This window comes from Perognathus longimembris, chromosome 2 (assembly GCF_023159225.1).
Source record: "Perognathus longimembris pacificus isolate PPM17 chromosome 2, ASM2315922v1, whole genome shotgun sequence".
In the NCBI taxonomy this organism is placed as follows: Eukaryota; Metazoa; Chordata; class Mammalia; order Rodentia; family Heteromyidae; genus Perognathus; species Perognathus longimembris.
The window spans coordinates 94,145,720-94,166,704 of record NC_063162.1 but is presented as its reverse complement, the minus strand read 5'-3'; the positions used below and the strand labels follow the sequence as shown (position 1 = coordinate 94,166,704).

General features: G+C 35.8%; 1 protein-coding gene across 4 annotated transcripts in view; it reads right to left on the bottom strand.

Annotated features, from left to right (window-relative positions):
* The window catches only part of Crppa (CDP-L-ribitol pyrophosphorylase A), a 211,939-nt gene that overhangs the window by 110,580 nt on the left and 80,374 nt on the right, over window positions 1-20,985 (bottom strand). For 3 of the 4 annotated variants that reach the window (XM_048339750.1, XM_048339748.1, XM_048339747.1), the window contains 2 exons: window positions 6,207-6,299; window positions 5,654-5,746 (listed from right to left, as the gene is read on the bottom strand). In XM_048339750.1, coding sequence (XP_048195707.1) covers window positions 5,654-5,746; window positions 6,207-6,299 — 186 coding nt within the window. The remainder of the gene's footprint in view (window positions 1-5,653; window positions 5,747-6,206; window positions 6,300-20,985) is intronic. The other variant, XM_048339749.1, reaches the window with a different exon arrangement.

The window sequence follows — 20,985 nt, the reverse complement described above, 5'->3', positions numbered from 1 at the left end:
GTTAAACTTTCTCTCCTATGCCTAAAGAACCCCATAGACTCTACTCCCAGGCTACTAGAGCTGATCCAAAACTTTGGCAAAGTAGCAGGATATAAAATAAACCCTCAAAAATCAACGGCCTTTCTATATGCCAATGACCTGAAGACCAAGGCCGAAATCAAGAAAGCAACTCCTTTTGCAGTAGTCTCAAGAAACATAAAATACCTAGGAATAATCTTAACCAAAGAAGTGAAAGACGTCTATACTGAGAACTATCAAAACATGAAAAATGAAATTAAGGCAGAACTAAGGAAATGGAAAAACCTCCCATGCTCCTGAATTGGGAGGATCAATATAGTCAAAATGGCAATATTGCCAAAGTCTATATACCAATGCAATGCAATTCCCATTAATATCTCAACACCATTTATAATGAAATAGAGGAAGCAATTCAGAAATTCATATGGAACGATAAAGGAGCACGAACAGCAAAAACAATCCTATGCAGAAAGAACAATGCTGGAGGAATTACAATACCCAACTTCAAGCTGTATTATAAAGATATAGTAATAAAAACAGCTTGATATTGGCACAGGAACAGGCCTGAAGACCAATGGAACAGAACTGAAGACCCAGAAATGAACCCACAGGGGGCTGGGGATAAAGCCTAGCGGCAAGAGTGCCTGCCTCGGATACACGAGGCCCTAGGTTCGATTCCCCAGCACCACATATACAGAAAACGGCCAGAAGCGGCGCTGTGGCTCAAGTGGCAGAGTGCTAGCCTTGAGTGGGAAGAAGCCAGGGACAGTGCTCAGGCCCTGAGTCCAAGGCCCAGGACTGGCAAAAAAAAAAAAAAAAAAAAAAAAGAAATGAACCCACAGAACTATGCCTACTTAATCTTTGATAAAGGAGCTAAAAAAATAGGATGGAAGAAAGATAGCCTCTTTAACAAATGGTGCTGGCAAAACTGGTTCAACACCTGCAACAAATTAAAACTAGATCCTTACATATCACCCTGCACCAAAATCAATTGCAAGTGGATCAGAGACATTGAAATAAAAACAGATACACTGAAAATGCTACAAGAAGAAGTAAGAGAAACACTTGGGCTTCTTGGCACAGGATGAAACTTCCTTTAGAAAGACCCAGAAATGCTACAAATCAAAGAAAGGATGGACAAATGGGATTGCATCAAACTGCAGAGCTTCTGCAGGGCAAAGGATATAGCTTGCAAGATAAACGGAAAGCCCACAGATTGGGAAAAGATCTTTACCGGCTGACAAAGGCCTCATATCTAAAAATATATGAAGAACTAAAAAAATTAAATTCCTCCAAAACAAAACCCCAAAGAACCAACAGCCCCCTCAACAAGTGGATTAAAGACTTAAAAAGAGACTTCTCTGATGAGGAAATGAGAATGGCCAAGAGACACATGAAGAAGTGCTCAATATCACTGGCCATAAAACAAATGCAAATCAAAACAACATTGAGTTTCCACCTCACCTCAGTAAGAATGTCCTTTATCAAGAAAACTAACAATAACAGGGCTGGGGATATGGCCTAGTGGCAAGAGTGCCTGCCTCGGATACACGAGGCCCTAGGTTCGATTCCCCAGCACCACATATACAGAAAACCGCCAGAAGCGGTGCTGTGGCTCAAGCGGCAGAGTGCTAGCCTTGAGCGGGAAGAAGCCAGGGACAGTGCTCAGGCCCTGAGTCCAAGGCCCAGGACTGGCAAAAAAAAAAAAAAAAAAAAAGAAAACTAACAATAACAAATGCTGGAGGGGATGTGGCCAAAAGGAAGCCCTACTTCATTGTTGGTAGGAATGTAAACTGGTTCAGCCACTCTGGAAAGCAGTATGGAGATTCCTCAGAAGGCTAAACTTAGAGCTCCCCTATGACCCAGCAGCCCCACTTTAGAGAATCTACCCAAAAGAGCACAAACAAGAACATACTAAAGCCACCAAGCACAACAACGTTCATCACAGCACAACTTGTCATAGTTAAAATATGGAACCAACCCAGATGCCCCACAGTAGACGAATGGATCAGGAAAATATGGTATATATACACAATGGAATTTTATGCCTCTATCAGAAACAATGGCATTGCCCCATTCGTAAGGAAATGGAAGAACTTGGAAAAAATTATACTAAGTGAAGTGAGCCAGAACCAAAGAAACATGGACTGTATGGTTTCCCTTATAGGGAATAATTAGCACAGATTTAGGCTAGTCACAGCAGAGGATCACAAGAGGCTAATTGCTATGCCCCTATGAACGGGTAAGATGATGCTAAGTGAAATGAACTCCATGTTATGGAAATGACAGTTATATCACTGTTGTAATTACTTTCAACATGCCATGTGAAACTGCAGATTTTTGTTGATGATCCTCTTATATCTCCTTCCTGTCGTTGTACCCGTGTTATCACTGTATCTCATCTGAGTACACTGGATACTGTATATACTGGTATTAGAACTAGGGAAGTGAAAGGGAATATCAAAATCGAGAGACAAAGGATAAAAAAGCAAAGGATCCTAAAGCAATACTTGCAAAACCATTTGGTGTAAACCAACTGAGCAACTCACAGGGGGAGAAGGAAAGGGGGAGGGGGAGGGGAAATGAGGGAGGAGGTAACAAACAGTACAAGAAATGTACCCAAACCTAACATATGAAACTGTAACCTCTCTGTACATCACTTTGACAATAAATAAGTATAAGAAAAAAAATAAAAGCAAATAGCAGCTTTTCATGCATAAGGTTTAATATAACAAAGGCTTTCAAAGTGTTCTTATGTTCCTGGCTAAATCATTAGTGATATTTAAATAATTACAGTTGCACTTCCGGCAATTGTAGTCTTTGTATGTTATATGGTTATATTACCTCATTTGCTAGGATCTCAGTTGAATTAAGGTTTTGTTAAGTAGGTTTATGTAAAATAACAAGCGATTTCACAATTAAATAAACAAGAGTAATATTGCTAATTTAAATAAAAATATCTGAAGAAAAACAATGAGTGTTCAAAGGCTTTTTTCTAACCAGGATCCTCAGCTATATACTACCTGGGTAGCTAAGATTGCAGGCACGAGACACCATCTATTGGCCAAAATTCTTTATTGTACACTTCCCAGGGATTTGTTCAATCTTGAGAACACACGTATTTTGTATATGTTCTAGTGACACATTTCCAATTATGCTTAATATTAAACTAAAATTACCACATTGAATCTGCCTATACAATGGCACAATAATGAATGCACGAATACTAATTGTATTCATAATAATACAATTTTAAATCAACAGTTCCATGTTTACATTGTATAAGCTCATACCATTATTTTCACAGTAGTTTTTGGAGAGCCATTTTCACTTTAATTAAAAGGCTGCTTTTCCCTTGATTTGACACAGAATGCCAGGGACCCAAATAATTCTGCATATACTGAGATCCATGAAGCAGAACTCAACAGAAGTCAACAATTATTTATGGTAGCAAAGGCTTGAGATACACCTGTAACAATCAGCAGAGGAATTGATGCTTAAAAACTAAACATGTGTTTGTATTTGGTGGTAAGAAGAAAGGAAAGAAGGTAGTACAACATGCAAAGATGACAAAGATTCAAACTTTGGTGCTTTATTGCCACAACTACTGCTATCAGAAAGTTTACATAAAGATAATATGCTTGGGGACACATCTAACATGCTGAATTGGAGAAGTGTTCCATTGGAAATACTCCATAAAGAATTGAAAAACACATGACTGAGGCTTGGGAATAAAACTGGGGTAGTGGGAAATAAACTTTAGTCAGGTCTGCCAGGTTGAAAGAAAAGGAGCTGGCCTACTTGTCATTGTAGGCTCACTTATGGCTTTGTACTGTGCTGCAAACTACACTTGGCATCCATTACATTTAGACATTCAGCAGTTTAAGAAGTAGGGTTGTTGGCCTCTAGTAATGAGTTATAAGGTTCGAGAAAACTGAGCTTTAAATCTTAAGCAACTTGATGCAAAACCAATGTATTTTGAGTTCAAATGCCTTGTCATTTTCCCTGTACTCCATGACCCCCTACAGGATCATACAGGAGAAAATGAAGTGAATGAGATTTCTAAGAAAAGGTGAGAACAGAGTCAAGCATAGGCCTTCAGACCTGCCAATCTCCTACAAAGCCTTATTCCATGGCTCCCATTTAAAATGTACTAACCGAAATATAGTAGATTCAAGGGAGAATTCGAATCAAGTAATTGCTTAGAAAGACAAAATCAAAGTGCAGCAAAACAAACCACCAGGAAGTGGGTACTTGAAAGGGGTGGGCTGGGGTCAAGGGGAAACGGAGAGACAAATGAAGAAGAGAAAAAAAGGGGCGGGGGAGTGTAATCAAGAATCTAATGTATACCCTACAAAATTAAGAAGAGTAAGGGAAGGGGTGGGAAGGGGAGAAATGGGTAAGAATGTTGAAAGGGATAACATTCATCATAATAATAGATAAATAATAACAAAGTTCATTGACAGTCTCTGAGTGAAAAATTAGTCACATGTGGACCTTGGGTTTCTATAATCACCTGCAGTTTTACAGCCCACATTAAGGCATAAAACCAAATACAATTTGCCACTGAATTAATTATACCTTCCCAGTTGCTAATATGTTTTACTTGCACTGTTTTCATAAGAAAACGTTATGCAAATTATTTTCTTTGTTCCATGTTAATTATCTTACCTATCAACAACTGAATTCTTCACTTCGGGAACTGGAAAATTGCTGGCACTTTTGAGAATGTTTGGAGCCCTGTCCCACAGCAAAACACAACACACTACAGGTGCTTCTTCTTGGCCAGTTTCACTGGCATAGCTTCTGTGCCTGTCCCTCCCTGATTTGTTCTCTGATACTTGTGATGCACAAGGAAATTTCTAATCAAGTAAAATTCTGCACTGAATAATATGTATACTCTTAATAATGTACAGGGGAAAAAAGAATCTCCAAAAACATTATAGGCCAATCTTTTAGGAATTCTCTTTCATTCATTCTATGTATGCTGTTTATGGAAAAGAATTCAAGAATATATTTTCTACTATTAGATTTTGTTCTTATTATGTTTTTAACTTTTGGATTTTTTGTCTTATAACGTTATGGTAGTATGCTTTTAAAAATCTCTTCATATGGGCTGGGGATATAGCCTAGTGGCAAGAGTGCCTGCCTCGGATACACGAGGCCCTAGGTTCGATTCCCCAGCACCACATATACAGAAAACGGCCAGAAGCGGCGCTGTGGCTCAAGTGGCAGAGTGCTAGCCTTGAGCGGGAAGAAGCCAGGGACAGTGCTCAGGCCCTGAGTTCAAGGCCCAGGACTGGCCAAAAAAAAAAAAAATCTCTTCATATTATCCAAACAACTGGTCAATTCAATCATAAATTTTGCAATTTTAATGAGGAAAAAGAAATGAATTCGTTGCTTGGATAAAGTTTTTTCTAAACTTGTCAGTTGAACCAAAAGACTGAACTAATGAAGATAGGTGCTTGCAGAAGTCACAGTAAGAAAATGAACTAGAGAGGGCAAAGAGGAAAGTTTCTGATTCTGATTTTGAATTGATAATTGCAACTGGATAAAATTTTCTCAAATGGAAATAGAGAGTTATGAGGAAAGATGTACCAAGTTGAAAGAGTAAAACTAGCATTCTCTCACTTACTGAAACAACAACTACAGGATACAAAATGGAAAGGCTGCTCTCCTCAAGCGTACTCAGGAGATTACGAGTTTCTTGAAAATCAGATGTCATAATCTAAAAAATCAAGAAAATAAGAGGAAGTGAAGAAACTTTTACATGCCCCAAAAGGTAACTCAAGGGAAAAATAGATTTGGCATAATATTGAAAATGCTTTTAAAGATTAAAGATGTTTTATCAACTTTAAAGGATACTCATAGTTAAATGTATTACATTTTTGAACAATTTATTAGATCATATTTACAGCTTATCTACTTTACCCCTAGAAAACAGATATTTGAAAATGCTGCACAAAGAAAACACCATTGTTTCCTATTATGGGGAAAGAGACTTAGAAAACATAACATTCCTATTCCAAGAGATAAAGCATACAATTTCCAAATACATGCTATGTGACATAACTGATCTTGCAATACACTCTATGAAAATCAACACAAATAAACCAAAATCAATTATATTTGTCATTATATTTACTCAGATCCTCAAGTGCTTTGAGCCATTTGCATTTGCTACTTACATTCATACAAACAAAATTGTAGCACTTCTCTAACTTGCTCTGCTGAATATCTCTGCCAACTTGACTCAGTGCTCCAGATTCAATTTTAACATCCTTGGAGGAAAAACACAGGGAAAATGTTACACATTAGACAGGAAGAACAAATATGAGCATAAAACAACTTTGTTACAAAAGACCATATAATTGATATAAGACAGACATATAAAACCTAGGATTACATATAAAAATAAGCCTTGGCTCAAGTTTATCTCACTACAAGTGAAAGACATTTCAATCAGGCCATGAATAATGAATATTATTTTAGCAAACAAGAATGTAGGAAACTGCTTCAGATAGGAAAAATGTCAACAACAAGAAAATATTCAGTAACTAGCAAATAGTCTGGTTTATATTATACAAAGAATTTATTATAGAGCTTATTAAAGGACTAAAACGGGAAGGTTGGTAATCAAACAAGTTTGCATTAGGAGAGGATGTTACACATTATTGTTACAAAGATAGAATTCATCACACCTGGAATGACTTAAAGCAAGAAAGCAACAAAAGATTATGACAATTCCAGCAAGAAAATGAAATAACAAAGACCAAAGACACAGAGCTTATTAGAAGAGGTTAAGTCTCAGTCTAGATTTAGAAGAAACAGCCTATATGCTCTAAAACTGAAGAATGGACAAAAGAAAACACATGCACATGCGCGCGCGCGCACACGCGCACACACACACACACACACACACACACACACACACACACACACACACACTGGAGTATTACTCAGCCATGAAGAAGAAGAAACAGTATGTACTAGACCACTAGCCATGAACCAAGAGCAAAAAAGAAAACATGAGCAAGGGTACAAGATCTTGAATTCAAGCCCAAAACAAAGGGGTTTCAATTCAACATGTGAGTCTGTCAGTACAATGCATCTTTACCAATGTCAGCCTTGTCTTTGTTCTCCCTTGTCTCTCCAAGCTCCACATATGCCCTCAATTTTCCTAGTTACATATTCATATAAGTACATTGAGTATTGTAACTGAATTCTCCCACCATTCCTCTCTTCAATCTTTAACTTCACCAGAGGGTGAGAGTCAGATGTCTAGTTTTAATCCTTTGCAGATTGAAATCCTATTTTGCCAATACTGTTGATTCTTCAAAATGTATTTTGAGCTCTGTCAAAAAGTAGATGGCTATGGCTGTTTAGGTTCATTTCTGTGTCTTTTAATCTATTCCATTGGTCTTTGAGTCTGTTTTTATGCCAGTATTATGCTGTTTTCTTATGATGAGTCTGTGATATAATTTAAAATTTGGTATTTTGCTATCACCAGCACTGCTTTTATTTTTCTCAGAATTGTTTTCGCTAATCAGGCTAGCCCTTTTGCTTTCATATGAGATTTAGTATTGATTTTTCTATCTCTATGAAGAATGGCGGGATTTTAATGCTTGTTGCACTGAATTTGTAGGTTATTTTTGGCAGAATGGTCATTTCACAATATTAATTGTGCGAGTTAATAAACACTGGAAAACACAAGTATTCTCTTTTTTGAATAATTATTTATTGTCAAAGTGATGTACAGAGGCGTTGCAGTTTCATACATAAGGCAGTGGTACATTTCTTGTACAATTTGTTGCCTCCTCCCTCATTTCCCCCTATCCCTCTCCCCCTGTGAGTTCCTCAGTTGGTTTACACCAAATGGTTTTGCAAGTATTGCTTTTGTAGTCGTTTGTCTTTTTATCCTTTGTCTCTCGATTTTTATATTCTCTTTCACTTTCCTAGTGTTAATACCAGTATATACAGTATCCAGTGTACTCAGATGAGATACAGTGATAGCACGGGTACAGCGACAGGAAGGGGATATAAGAGGATCATCAACAAAAATCTGCAGTTTCACATGGCATGTTGAAAGTAATTACAACAGTAATATAACTGTCATTTCCATAACATGGAGTTCATTTCACTTAGCATCATCTTACCCGTTCATAGGGGCATAGCAATTAGGCTCTTGTGATCCTCTGCTGTGACTAGCCTAAATCTGTGCTAATTATTCCCTATAAGGGAAACCATATAGTCCACGTTTCTTTGGTTTTGGCTCACTTCACTTAGTACAATTTTTTTCCAAGTCCTTCCATTTCCTTACGAATGGGGCAATGTCATTCTTTCTGATAGAGGCATAAAATTCTATTGTATATGTACCACATTTTCCTGATCCATTCATATACTGAGGGCCATCTGGGTTGGTTCCATATTTTAGTAATGACAAATTGTGCTGCGATGAACATTGTTTTGCTAGTGGCTTTAGTGTGGTCTTGTTTGTGGTCTTTTGGGTAGATGCTCAAAAATTGAGCTGCTGGGTAAGAGGGGATCTCTATGTTTAGTCTTCTGAGGAATCTCCATACTGCTTTCCAGAGTGGCTGAACAAGATTACATTCCCACCAACAATGTAGTAAGGTTCCCTTTTGGCCACATCCCCTCCAGCATTTGTTATTACTGTTAGTTTTCCTGATAAAGGACATTCTTACTGGGGTGAGGTGGAATCTCAGTGTTGTTTTGATTTGCATTTGTTTTATGGCCAGTGATATTGAGCACTTCTTCATGTGTCTCTTGGCCATTCTCATTTCCTCATCAGAGAAGTCTCTTTTTAAGTCTTTAGCCCACTTATTGAGGGACTGTTGGTTCTTTGAGGTTTTGTTTTGGAGGAATTTAATTTTTTTAGTTTTTCATATATTTTTAGATATGAGGCCTTTGTCTGTTGTATGGCCGATAAAGATCTTTTCCCAATCTGTGGGCTTTCCGTTTATCTTGTGAGCTATGTCCTTTGCCCTGCAGAAGCCTCTGCAGTTTGATGCAGTCCCATTTGTCCATCCTTTCTTTGATTTGTAGCATTTCTGGGTCTTTGTAAAGGAAGTTTCATCCTGTGCCAAGGAGCCCAAGTGTTTCTCCTACTCCTTCTTGTAGCATTTTCAGGGTATCTGTTTTTATTTCAATGTCTCTGATCCATTTGCAATTGATTTTGGTACAGGATGATATATAAAGATTTAGTTTTAATTTGTTGCAGGTGTTGAACCAGTTTTGCCAGCACCATTTGTTAAAGAGGCTATCTTTCTTCCATCCTATTTTTTTAGCTCCTTTATCAAAGATTAAGTAGGCATAGTTCTGTGGGTTCATTTCTGGGTCTTCAGTTCTGTTCCATTGGTCTTCGCGCCTGTTCCTGTGCCAATATCAAGCTGTTTTTATTACTTTAGCCTTGTAATACAGCTTCAAGTTTGGTATTGTAATTTCTCCAGCATTGTTCTTTCTACTTAGAATTGTTAACACAAGTATTCTTTTTTTTTTTTTTTTTTTTGCCAGTCCTGGGGCTTGAACTCAGGGCCTGAGCACTGTCACTGGCTTCTTTTTGCTCAAGGCTAGCACTCTGACACTTGAGCCACAGCTACTTCTGGCCATTTTCTATATGTGGTGCTGAGGAATCAAACCCAGGCCTCACATATACGAGGCAAGCACTCTGGCCACTAGGCCGTACTCCCAGCTCAACAAAAGTATTCTTAAACTTAGTCTAAAACCATTTTCTTTTATTGTCACAAACACTGGACTCATGCTTATTTTTACAGTTTTAATTTATACTGACTTTAGTATACATTTGTTTGGTTGTTACAGCTTCATGTTTCTTAAACTTACCTATTTGTAATTATAAAATGTGTTTATTTTTTATCTTTAGATGTACAAAGGAACTTCAATATAACAAAGAAGTTTATAAATACAATAAATATTCATCTATGTCACCCTTTCATTATTCCCACCCATCCCTTTCCTGCATACTACTTCCTTCACTCTTCTTAATTTTGTAGGACATACCTTGGTTTTGTGACTATATTCTCCTCCTCTTGTATACTTCATTTGTCCACCCCTCTCCCCTTTACCCTATGTAGCCCATTTCAAGTACTGCTTCCTAGTATAAAACATATTCTTCTGACACAGTGTTAGGTATAATTTAATTACAATGAATACATGCTTGTACAAATGTTTGGTCAATTAAAAATATTAATTTAGATGTCATCAGCAAATGTTCAAAGATTATGAAAGACAATGGACACAGGATGTTTTTTAAAAATATTAATATTTTTGTTCTTTGAAAAATGCAAGATCAAAGTTGATATTCTTTTCTTCTTCAAATTAGCCTCTTAGTAATTATTTCCAGTTAAGTCTAATTCTTTTATTTATTCATACTGGTCTCTTACTCACCAAACTATAATAATAATAACTGAAATTTTGCATGCTTTAATAGACAGACTTTAACCTAAATATAGCAAAGGAGTCTTTCACACCTTTAATAAACAAAGACCACATCACACAACTCTACGAGGCTGTTTATAAAAAGGCTCAATGGCATCATCTTATGCTGTTGCTCCTAATGTTTCTACCCTCAAGCACAGCAAAGAGAACAATCTGCTGGCTAGAAGAACTTCTTGTTCTGTAAATATTTTGGTTCACAGAACATTAAAATATTTAAAACAATTTTCCAACATGTTCAGTAAAATTAAAGAGTACTAAAATTTAAATATTTTCCTTACAGTACAGGAAATCCAGGAAAGATTTACCATTAAGTAAATACAAACATCTGCATAGCCAAGCATTTTGATGATGATAGTTTGTTTTGAAAAAATTTAAGAGGATTTAACTAAGTTTGAAAGACTTTGGTTCAAGTCACATGAGTCAGAGGTTCAAAAATGTGTTTCTGAGAAGCCAACCCTCTTTCTAATAGAACATGGTGATTGAGTCATCTCTGAATCTAAATCTACCAATTTCCCACCTCCCTCCCACTCAGACAGCAGCCCTCATGTGTACATAAACAAAGGAGTTGTAGAAAGATGCATTTTCATTTGACTTTGTTGACATACTAACAATTAAAAGTCATTTTCTCTTCTTTCCATCCATTTAGCTCTCAGTCTGTACTATATTTTCTATTTTAACCAGTTTTTGCAAGCTCTTGAAGTTATGAGGATGGATTCTGCAGCTCAGCCCGCTGGATTTAAATCTAGCTCTAATGCTATGTGGCTGTTGTACTGAAGCCCTGTGGCTTATTTTACTAATTTTAGCAAAATGAATTATTTTATAGAAATTAGCTAAATCAATATGTGAGATCTAAGGAATAACATTCCCCACTTCCTGGCGATGTTTTATACCCAGAAATTTTCTGAGAAAATGGGATGGGGGAGGGGAGAGAGAGAGAGAGAGAGAGAGAGAACTTAAAATCAATGGATCTTGGGATTTTTTTAGGTGATAAGTAAATCAGGTTACCAGTCTGTTATGTTAGCCCTCAACCATGAAGGCTGAATTGATAAGATTATACTGGTGGCCATCTACTTCATCAACTACAACCATAAAATCTATACCCTAGGCAGCTGGTAACAGGATAGAGATCTTGATATACTCTCAAACTATACTCTCAGACCAGGTATTCAGAAAGAAAACAAAAAGTAAATAAATAAAAGATCTACCACTATCTATCTCAACTCTCATCTGTTCCCACTCTCTCACCACACCATGGAAGAGGTTGTACTTCCCTACTTACACAGTGTAAAAGATACACAGCACGAAGATTGAAGTATAACATGCAGCTTGAATGTTCCTTTCCAATGCTACATAAATCAGTAACACTGTCTCTGTTTCTGACCAAAAGATCTTCCCAACAATTACTATCCTAGAACATCTAAAGCATAGTGAGCATGTTTTCAGGTCGTTGATGCTGCTTGCTTGAGTATACATAAAATGCTAATCACTGTCCTTGTACATAGGAATATATAAATGTGGTTATTACTATTCCACTTTCAATGTATTTTTAACGTCATCTTATCTCCATCATGCCCTCACATTTATTACCTAAAAGACATTGAAGATTTATCAATTACTGCAATCTATGCTAAATACATTAAACACTTATATAATAAACGCACACAGCACACCTATGCACAAGTATCTGTTATTGCTATTCTCGTGCTCCAGATAAAGAAGCTGTGATAAAGAAGTTGAAATAGCCTAATATGACACAGCCTCATGGGACTAGTCCTCTGATACTGATCTATTGGAACCTTTTAGTCCATACATCGAAAATACAAAGTGCATCATTGTTACTCTGGGTACTGTTACTTTCTCATGGAAGTCACAGAGGAGTAAGATAAAATAAGTAAATAACATAAGTAAAATCAACTCAGGAGAAACACCTAGTCTGGAAGAGATAAACTGAGTATTAACTGCAGGTTCACACTAGCTGTTAACTGTGATCATTTTTCTGGGTCCTACACAGGGAAGAAACTATTTTAAAAGTGTCCTTTAATTCAAATCTTCAGAATTGATCTTGGGGAAGAGTCAGGTACTTCTCAACCATTGCACTGAATATATGCTAAATAGTACTGTAGTATTATAGTAATTATGGTAATAATACTGCCTTATGAACAGTCAACTGTGGTTCTGAAAGTAGAAAAACTACAGGGGCAGAGGAATGAAATAAAAAAAAACTGAATCCCAACATAGCTGAGCACATATCATAAGGTGTTCAAAGTTCCTATTTTATTATACATATTAGAAACCCAAAGGTAGATACCATCTAAACAAAATGTAAAGCTAGTAAATACAGACCTGATCAAGTTTACCTTTTTGCTGAGTTTTCCCTACAAATATTCTATTATAATAAGGCCAGCAGACAGTGTTATAAGTAAATGGGAAATTACAGTCATTAACTCATAAATCATGTTTGGCAAGCACAATTTGTATATTTTTCATGGTGGAGAGAACAAAGAGTGGGTATGTTCTAAAAGTATATACAGAAACATGATCTATTTGTGTTTAATAGTAATGCACAAAGGACTAGCAGGATAAAAATTCACAAGATGACATAAACTAATCCTATCAATTCTAACTAAAAACACAGAGTCATAAAGAATAGAGTTTCCTAGCCAGGGACATATTCAAGTTTTCTTTATTTAACTGATAAATATTTATTAAGGGCTGACTGCACATTGAACTAATATCAGTGAATGTTTCTCCCATCACCGAGCTTACACCAACTGTGAAAATAAAGTTTAGGCCTGTGTTTACCAAACTTAATTGTACACGAGAATCCAAGAGATCTTTTCAAAAATAAAGATTTAAATTTCTGTAAATATTCCTCTAAAAGGACTATCTCATTTTGAGTTGATTCATTCACCAAAATATGAACCCCTATCTAATCATTCAGAAACTTTACCTCTGACAAAAAGAGACTACAGTCTTCTGTATCATCTAGAGTCAATTAGGTAATATCATTATATATCAGCATGACAAAAGCAAATGACTCAAAGATTTTTTATTGGTTTGCTTTTTTTGTTCATATTTTAGAGGAGTCAGTTCACAACAGGATCTCTTTGTAGCCTGTATATGCCTGAGACTCCCAATCTTCCTGACACGGACTCCCCAGAGCCAGGGTGACAGGCTTGAAACAAATTAAAGACTGATTGACTTCAACAAATTTTCAGTCTAATTATTGCCAAATTTCAACATAACCTAACTTTACTTACATGTATAAAGTTTTTTTTTTTTCTAAGAAACATCCTACACAGCCTATGGATAGGAAGAAACATTACAGACTATAGACAATATAAATATAACTAAACTATGTACAGATAATTAATATTCTAGCAAAATGTAATGAACTTGGAATCACTAAAATCAACCTAAATACTGCCTTATATTCCTTCAAACCCTATATGGTACACAGCTATTTTTTATTAGTGGATTTTCCTCTTAAATAAAGATAGACTTGTTATATTTTTATTTTAAAAAATCCTGTCATATAACTTTCCATTATAAGATATATATGAATAACCTACTATATACCAATTATTTAGCCTAAAGACTCAAAACATTTTAGAAACATTAAGGATGAATTACATTTTCAACAGCAAAAGCACAATCATATGAATTATTTTGAATATACAAATATGTACATCCACATATCTTATAGGACTTTCCTAGACAATATGAAAAGGATTCAAATCTCAGTATAGAATCTTCATTTGCATTCTGAAGAATTTTTAAATGTTTCTTATTGTTTCTTCTTTCTCTTTTCCTGGTAGAATGGGGCTCACCACTAATTCCATCTCTGTTGCTGACTCTACTTCATCTAATCTCTGCAGCATCTGCAATCTGCCCTTCCCTTCCATTCCCTGCGGTGGTGAATGCAGTACTTTCTTCTGGGAGGAAATCAATTAGAATGTCTTGGGTATACTTAGTATTTTAGACTCTTCTCAACTACTCACATGATTGATGGATGCCCAGCAGCTACCTCTTTATCTACAGAAACGTCTCTGGCTGGTGTCCAAGAAGAAAGGTATTCCAGAAGCTTGCTTGTACACTCACTATCCTATCATCACTAACCACAGCTATTTATCTGACTCCCACCAAAGGCACAAACAGTGTGAGGGAACCATGAGAAGAGTTGGTGAAAGACATGCATAATAAAAACAAGTAGGACATGGGGAACGGTACCACTGTTAATATTTTCAGAAGTACAAGAACATAAAAGTAGGGACAACTTCATGGAGAAAACTAAGTACCCAGAGCCTTCAGAGAAGTAAAGAAGACATGTAATCAACTACAATGCTGAGTGAAAAATAGAAGCAAAAAATATATAATTTCAAAGTATGTGCAAGACAACATATTGGACCACAAGCATGATGCCATTGTGAGAAAAGTTCAGTCTAGAATGAAGATTGTCTTCAATGACTAGTTGATCAACAGGGACTCTGACTCAAATGTGTGAGTAGTCACTACAGACACAGTTCAAAGTAAGATTTTTTTTAAGTAAGAAACAATTATGAAATAGATGGGCAAGTTCTTAGCTTGGAAACGAATTTTGAGGTGGCAAAATATCATGAATAATTTATTCTGACCACAAGATCAATGGAGTGTATTTGGTTCAGTTTACCCAGAAACGCCAAAACTCTGGTAGCTAAAGACAACAAAACAATAGAAAACAATAGAGAAGAGTATGAGTTAGAGACCAATCTGGGCTACAGGTTCTCTAAGAAAAAAAAATCTCATCTAAAAAAAGAAATCAGTCAACTGATAAGTGATAAACTGTAATCTAAATAGCACTGGTTTTTTTTTTGTTTTTTTTTTTTTCCACTGCCAGGATCAATCCTGGGGTCTTATGCTTACTAGCCAAGCATTCTAAGACTGAGCCATATCACTAGCCCAAAAGAATAATTTTAACATTCCATATGTATTTAACTTCTAGAGATATTTATTCTATGTGTAAAAAGCAATCTTCTGAATTAGAAAAAAAAAAACCAGACCTGACTTCATAAATGGATGCCCAACAATGCATGGTTATTATGGTTTGGGGATTTTTTGTTTGTTTTTACTTCAGGAAAATGTCTAGAACTTGTAAACAATGACATCATTTTTTCAGTGGTAAATTTTACAAAACTAACAATCTGAATCTTCTAGGAAAAGCAATAACTTAACAGGTTCTGATGTCTCACAACAATGCTAACTGAAAAGCCAAATATATGTTAAATGTACAGGAATAAATAAAGTAATAGTAACCAACTTCCGTCATTAATAGTACCATCATAAAACCACAGCAAATACTTGTAATTACAAACTGATTTTGTAAAATATGGTATCTTAAGCAACAATAGTCTAATAAGTTTACACTTTTGTTTCTCCTCTGAAGAAATCATCAGAAAATCTGGCTAACCCAATGGGATGGTCTCCAGGTAGTTTCATATACACATATCCCTTACAGTAAGTTGTCTCTGTTCAGAGTCAGAGGATCAAGAGAAGAAATAGCCTTGTAGTGTCTCTCATCTATTAATTGCACTTAGCACTAAAAATGAAAATCTACATCTTCAGACTAAAATATGTAATTTCCTTTGAAATCAACATAAAATGACTATTTTGACTGGGTCTTAAGATACTGACAGAGCTTAATTTTCTTTCTTTTTTGCTTTTCCTCTGAATTCACTTACTGCTCTTGATGTTTTGTTTGACTAATAGCATAAACAGAATTTATTGAAGTCGATAACAAAAGACCCACATCTGTACACTGGACACAACTTGGAGGGCATGAAGAAAAATAAACTGGGGACTGCAGAGCAGCTCTGACAAACCAGAGCATGCTCTACACCCAGCAGAACAAATGATTTCCAGTTATACCCTGCTTGTCATTTGAGGTTACACAAAACAGTAATTAAATTACATGCACTGGGAAACAGGAAGAAGGGGATAAGCAAACTACACAAAAGCTCCTACTATCCCTGTTTTCTCAGGGTATGTAGATCAGCATTCTTTAGGAACTTCATTTCTTTTTTTGCAGGAATGAAAATTGGGTTGAACAGTTTCATGCAATTGTGGGAGTCATGTGATAGATGAAAACACTCAAACTGCATATCTTCTGCTATAAAAGGAAACATCAGCCCCATAAGTTTTTGCAAAGGTAAAATAGGTAGGTCCTGTCATTTTCAGCTAAAGTCCTCTATCACTTTATTTTGTTCTTAAGACAAAATATTAAATAATAATACATGCAGTAGTAACTCAGTTAACTCAGAAGATCCTGTAAAGCTACCTCTGCATCTGTCCCCATCTCTAACCTCGTTTACCATCATTCCATCTCCACTCTATCCAAAGCCCTCCTGATCTAAGCTCTTACTATGTCCTTTACATATTGCCTCTTCTGGCTTGCTCTTCAAATGACAACACTTGGCTGCCCTTCTAGGTTAAACTAAAGGCCACAATCTGCTGAGAGAATTCACTCATTGCCTCTACCTCCAATAAATCATTATCTCTGGCACAAGTTACTTTGCCTTAGAATATTTATGACAAATTCAATTTTTTTAAAAAAAAAAACAGCCTTCTGAACTTGTATATACTTATTGTTCTATCCCCAATTCAATGAAAAACTCCTTGAGATAGGAATCATAATTACTTACCTTCATTCTATATATCCAAAGACTGTATTATGATACGAAGTGTGTGTGTGTGTGTGTGTGTGTGTGTGTGTGTGTGTGTGTTCATACCTGTGTGCACAGTGCTGGGGCTTGAACTCAAGGCCTTGTGCCCTTGCTTGGCTTTTTTTTTCTTTTTAATCAAAGCTGGTGTTGTACCATTTGAATCACACTTCCATTACTGGAGTTTTGCTAATTAATTGGAGATAATCGTCTCTTAGACTTATCTGCTATGTCTGGTTTCGAATCAGGAGCCAGTAGAACAGGTATTTATGAGCTGGTAAATAAATTAGTCAGTTAAGGATGTAGTATGAGATTGATCACATTTTCCTACACATTCCTTAATAGTTTCAAGAGTATCAACTGTTAATTCAATATTGCTGAGTTGGGAAAAAGTGCAAGAGGCCTGTTCCATCACTGTCAACCCTCTCTGAAGATTTCTGTCCCTAACACGGAAAAGTTCTTAAAGAACAACCTAACAATTATGGTCAGAGTAATAACAAAGTACTGTAATTAAGAAGTAGTGAGGGGCTGGGGATATAGCCTAGTGGCAAGAGTGCCTGCCTCGGATACACGAGGCCCTAGGTTCGATTCCCCAGCACCACATATACAGAAAACGGCCAGAAGCGGCGCTGTGGCTCAAGTGGCAGAGTGCTAGCCTTGAGCAGGAAGAAGCCAGGGACAGTGCTCAGGCCCCGAGTCCAAGGCCCAGGACTGGCCAAAAAAAAAAAAAAGAAGTAGTGAAATGTGCATGTGTATGGAGGGATGGTAATTTACTGTTTTAGCAACCTCTTCTTTGAATTTCCTGTTTTCCATTACCAATAGAGTTAAGATATTTGGATTTGGATAATCTGAAGCTATGTTGTCAAAGTGTAGCCCAGGTAATTACCATAAGCATACTCAATCTCCTCCTTCCGCTTCAATGGGAAACATGCTTTTCTTTGCACATCAATAAAACAATCTTCCGATTGTGCATTGAGCAGCTCCACACCCACTGATCTGCCCTACAGATTTCAATAGTGATGACTTCGTCCTTTTATATGTTCTTTTCAAACTCAAGCAAAAGCTCTTAGAGAAAAAAATGTTAGGATGTATGGCATTTTGTATTTGTTTTAAGTCATGGGCTAAAGAAAATTGCCATACATAGCTCAAATGGTAGAGCACCGGCCAAGTAATCAGGGGTCCCTGAGTTTAAACCCAGGTATCAGAAAAACAAACCTTCCCTGTGTTGGGGAACAAGTTTAGAGTTAAGAGGTAGACATATTAAATAATAATATCTCAATAAATTTTGGTAGTCTGATAATATTCTTCAGTTTTCTTAAATTTGCATTGAGATGGGATTTCATTCCAGTTATGATAATGTGTTCTTTTGGATATTGAAGCTGCCTTGTAGAAGTTTAGAGGCTGTGGTTGTGGGTTGTCATTTAAATCGATGTTTTGAGAAAGCATTTTAATGTTATGTATTTGATTGATTTTAAAGGGTTGCATTGTAGCATGAAGAACACATTTAAATAAAACAAAGTTCTAAATAAAAAAAAGAAAATTGCCATAAAATAAATTTGTCTTTATAAAGGAAACATAAAACTAGATCATTGTTTCCTTTTCAGACCTTAACTATAGTCTTTCTGTCAAACATTGTCTCTGACTAATAATTAGTAAAAATCTTATAAACCAATTAGCAACTACATTCAATAATGATATAACTCCAGATAAGTCAAATCCCAGAAGGTTTCTCTATTTCTATTTCTGAAAAGAAAGGAAAAGAAATTATAGAATGATCGCAAAGCCAACAGTACGTCATATTATTCCTGGCACAAAGATTTGTGACTACTAAGGAAAGAAAGGAGTATGTTGTTTCTGTTGGTTTAAGAATTCATTATGAAATCAAGAAGATACAAGAAAGCTAAGCAGAAGTGACATCTTCTACCAAGCCCAACAAGAATGTTAGAAGAACAGCATGTCCAAATGTCAGTCGTTTGTTATTTACTAGACATCTAATCGTCGATCGCTCAGTAAGTACCTGTGGCTAATACCAATTAACTGAGTGTCTCACAAGAGCTAGGACAAACCATTTTGAATGCTCCCAACACAGATAAGTGATGAATGTCTCCAATGATAGATATGACAATTATCCTGATCTGATTATTGTATACTGTATTGAAATGTTACATTGTAAGCCATGATAAGTACAATTAATGTGTCTATTAAGAATATTTTTATAAAATATTAAAAGCCAAGATATAAATAAAACTGTTGATATAGCCCCCTACAAAAAGACATAAGGAGGAGGAATTTGAGAAACAGTTAGCTCCTTATCTTCAGATTCATGTGTACTTCTTAGCTTGGCTTACTATAAAATTCCAAACCTCACGTTTAAAATCCATAGTTCCTCTCTGTATCAATTATATACTGGACACTAAAAAATGAAATTTAAGTGAGTACTTAAAATTGGAAATGGCCAAGAGATCCATTTTGTTTAAGAATGAAGAAGAAAGAAATACTTTATAGCTGGGTATTTTATTCTAGTCTCTTATTTTATTCTAGTCCCTTCAAAAACAAAAAAGAACCCAAGAAGAATGTCAAAACCAAATATCCATAGGCAATATCAACCAAGTATCAGAAAATAGTGATAAATTGTCTGCATTAAGGTCCACACAGTTTAAGAAATCACAACCGAAAGCAAAGGAAAACAAAGAGAGCTAGAAAACAAAATCATTAGCATGAATTTCCTGATTAGCTTTTTTGCTCAAGGGGCAATGCCCAGTCCCGGAGTGCAAGACCCAGGATTGACACACTGACACACTCACATACACACACACACATACACACACACAAGTAGCAGTAGAAATCTCAAATCACATGAGATAATGACGACAAAAGAATAAAGAGTAAAATGATTTCCTATTGGAAGTACAGGTATAAAACACACAAAAAGTATACCTAAAATTTATTAAAATTAATAAAAAAAATATTGAAATTCAGGAGATTTTGAGCCTTGAAACAATTTTATTAAAGTACTTGGGAATATTTTATCCATGAACCTTCCTAGATAAATCGGTCAGATTAGTTTCAAAGAACCAAAGTGATTTGTAGTATGTTAACATACATTTTTGATAGCCATTTAATATGTATGTACAACAAAGAATGAATATTTTAAATATATCATATTCAACTCTCCCAAACATAATATGGCTGCTTTTAATATTTTCATCTTATAGACAAAGGAATTAAGTAACAAAATCCAGTTTGATATCTTGATAAAATTACACCATTAACTAAAATAAACTCTCCTGCTTTTGACCAGAATTTTCTCATTTCTGATTAAAAGTCATAAATTTTGGTGACAAGTTAAATATTATAATGAAAATAGAGAAACTAAGTAAAACTTAATAGGAAAAATACTTGAAACCACAGATTATTAAAATAGTTATGTTGCTTTTTGGTAAATGCTGTTCATAATTTCTATCAACACCTTCCCAGTTACTGTTTCTTCTATTTTTTGAGGCATAATGATCATATTTTTATTATAATGTTTAAGTTATGATCAAAATTCTTCTTGACTAATTCATCTCAATTAACTGTTGTTTTATATAATCAACAAAGCTTAATACACGGTGAGTATGTGGTGGGCACTGCCACACTCAAGTAAATCTAAGCCATCATTTGGGGTGCATGCACCAGGTAGTTCTGCAGTGAGTTACACATGAGGATTGGGAGGAAATAACAACAGGAATGGACAGGAGTTGGAATAAACTTCAAGTCCTAAGGCGTAAGAGAGTAAAGAACCTCCTCAAGGTAAAAT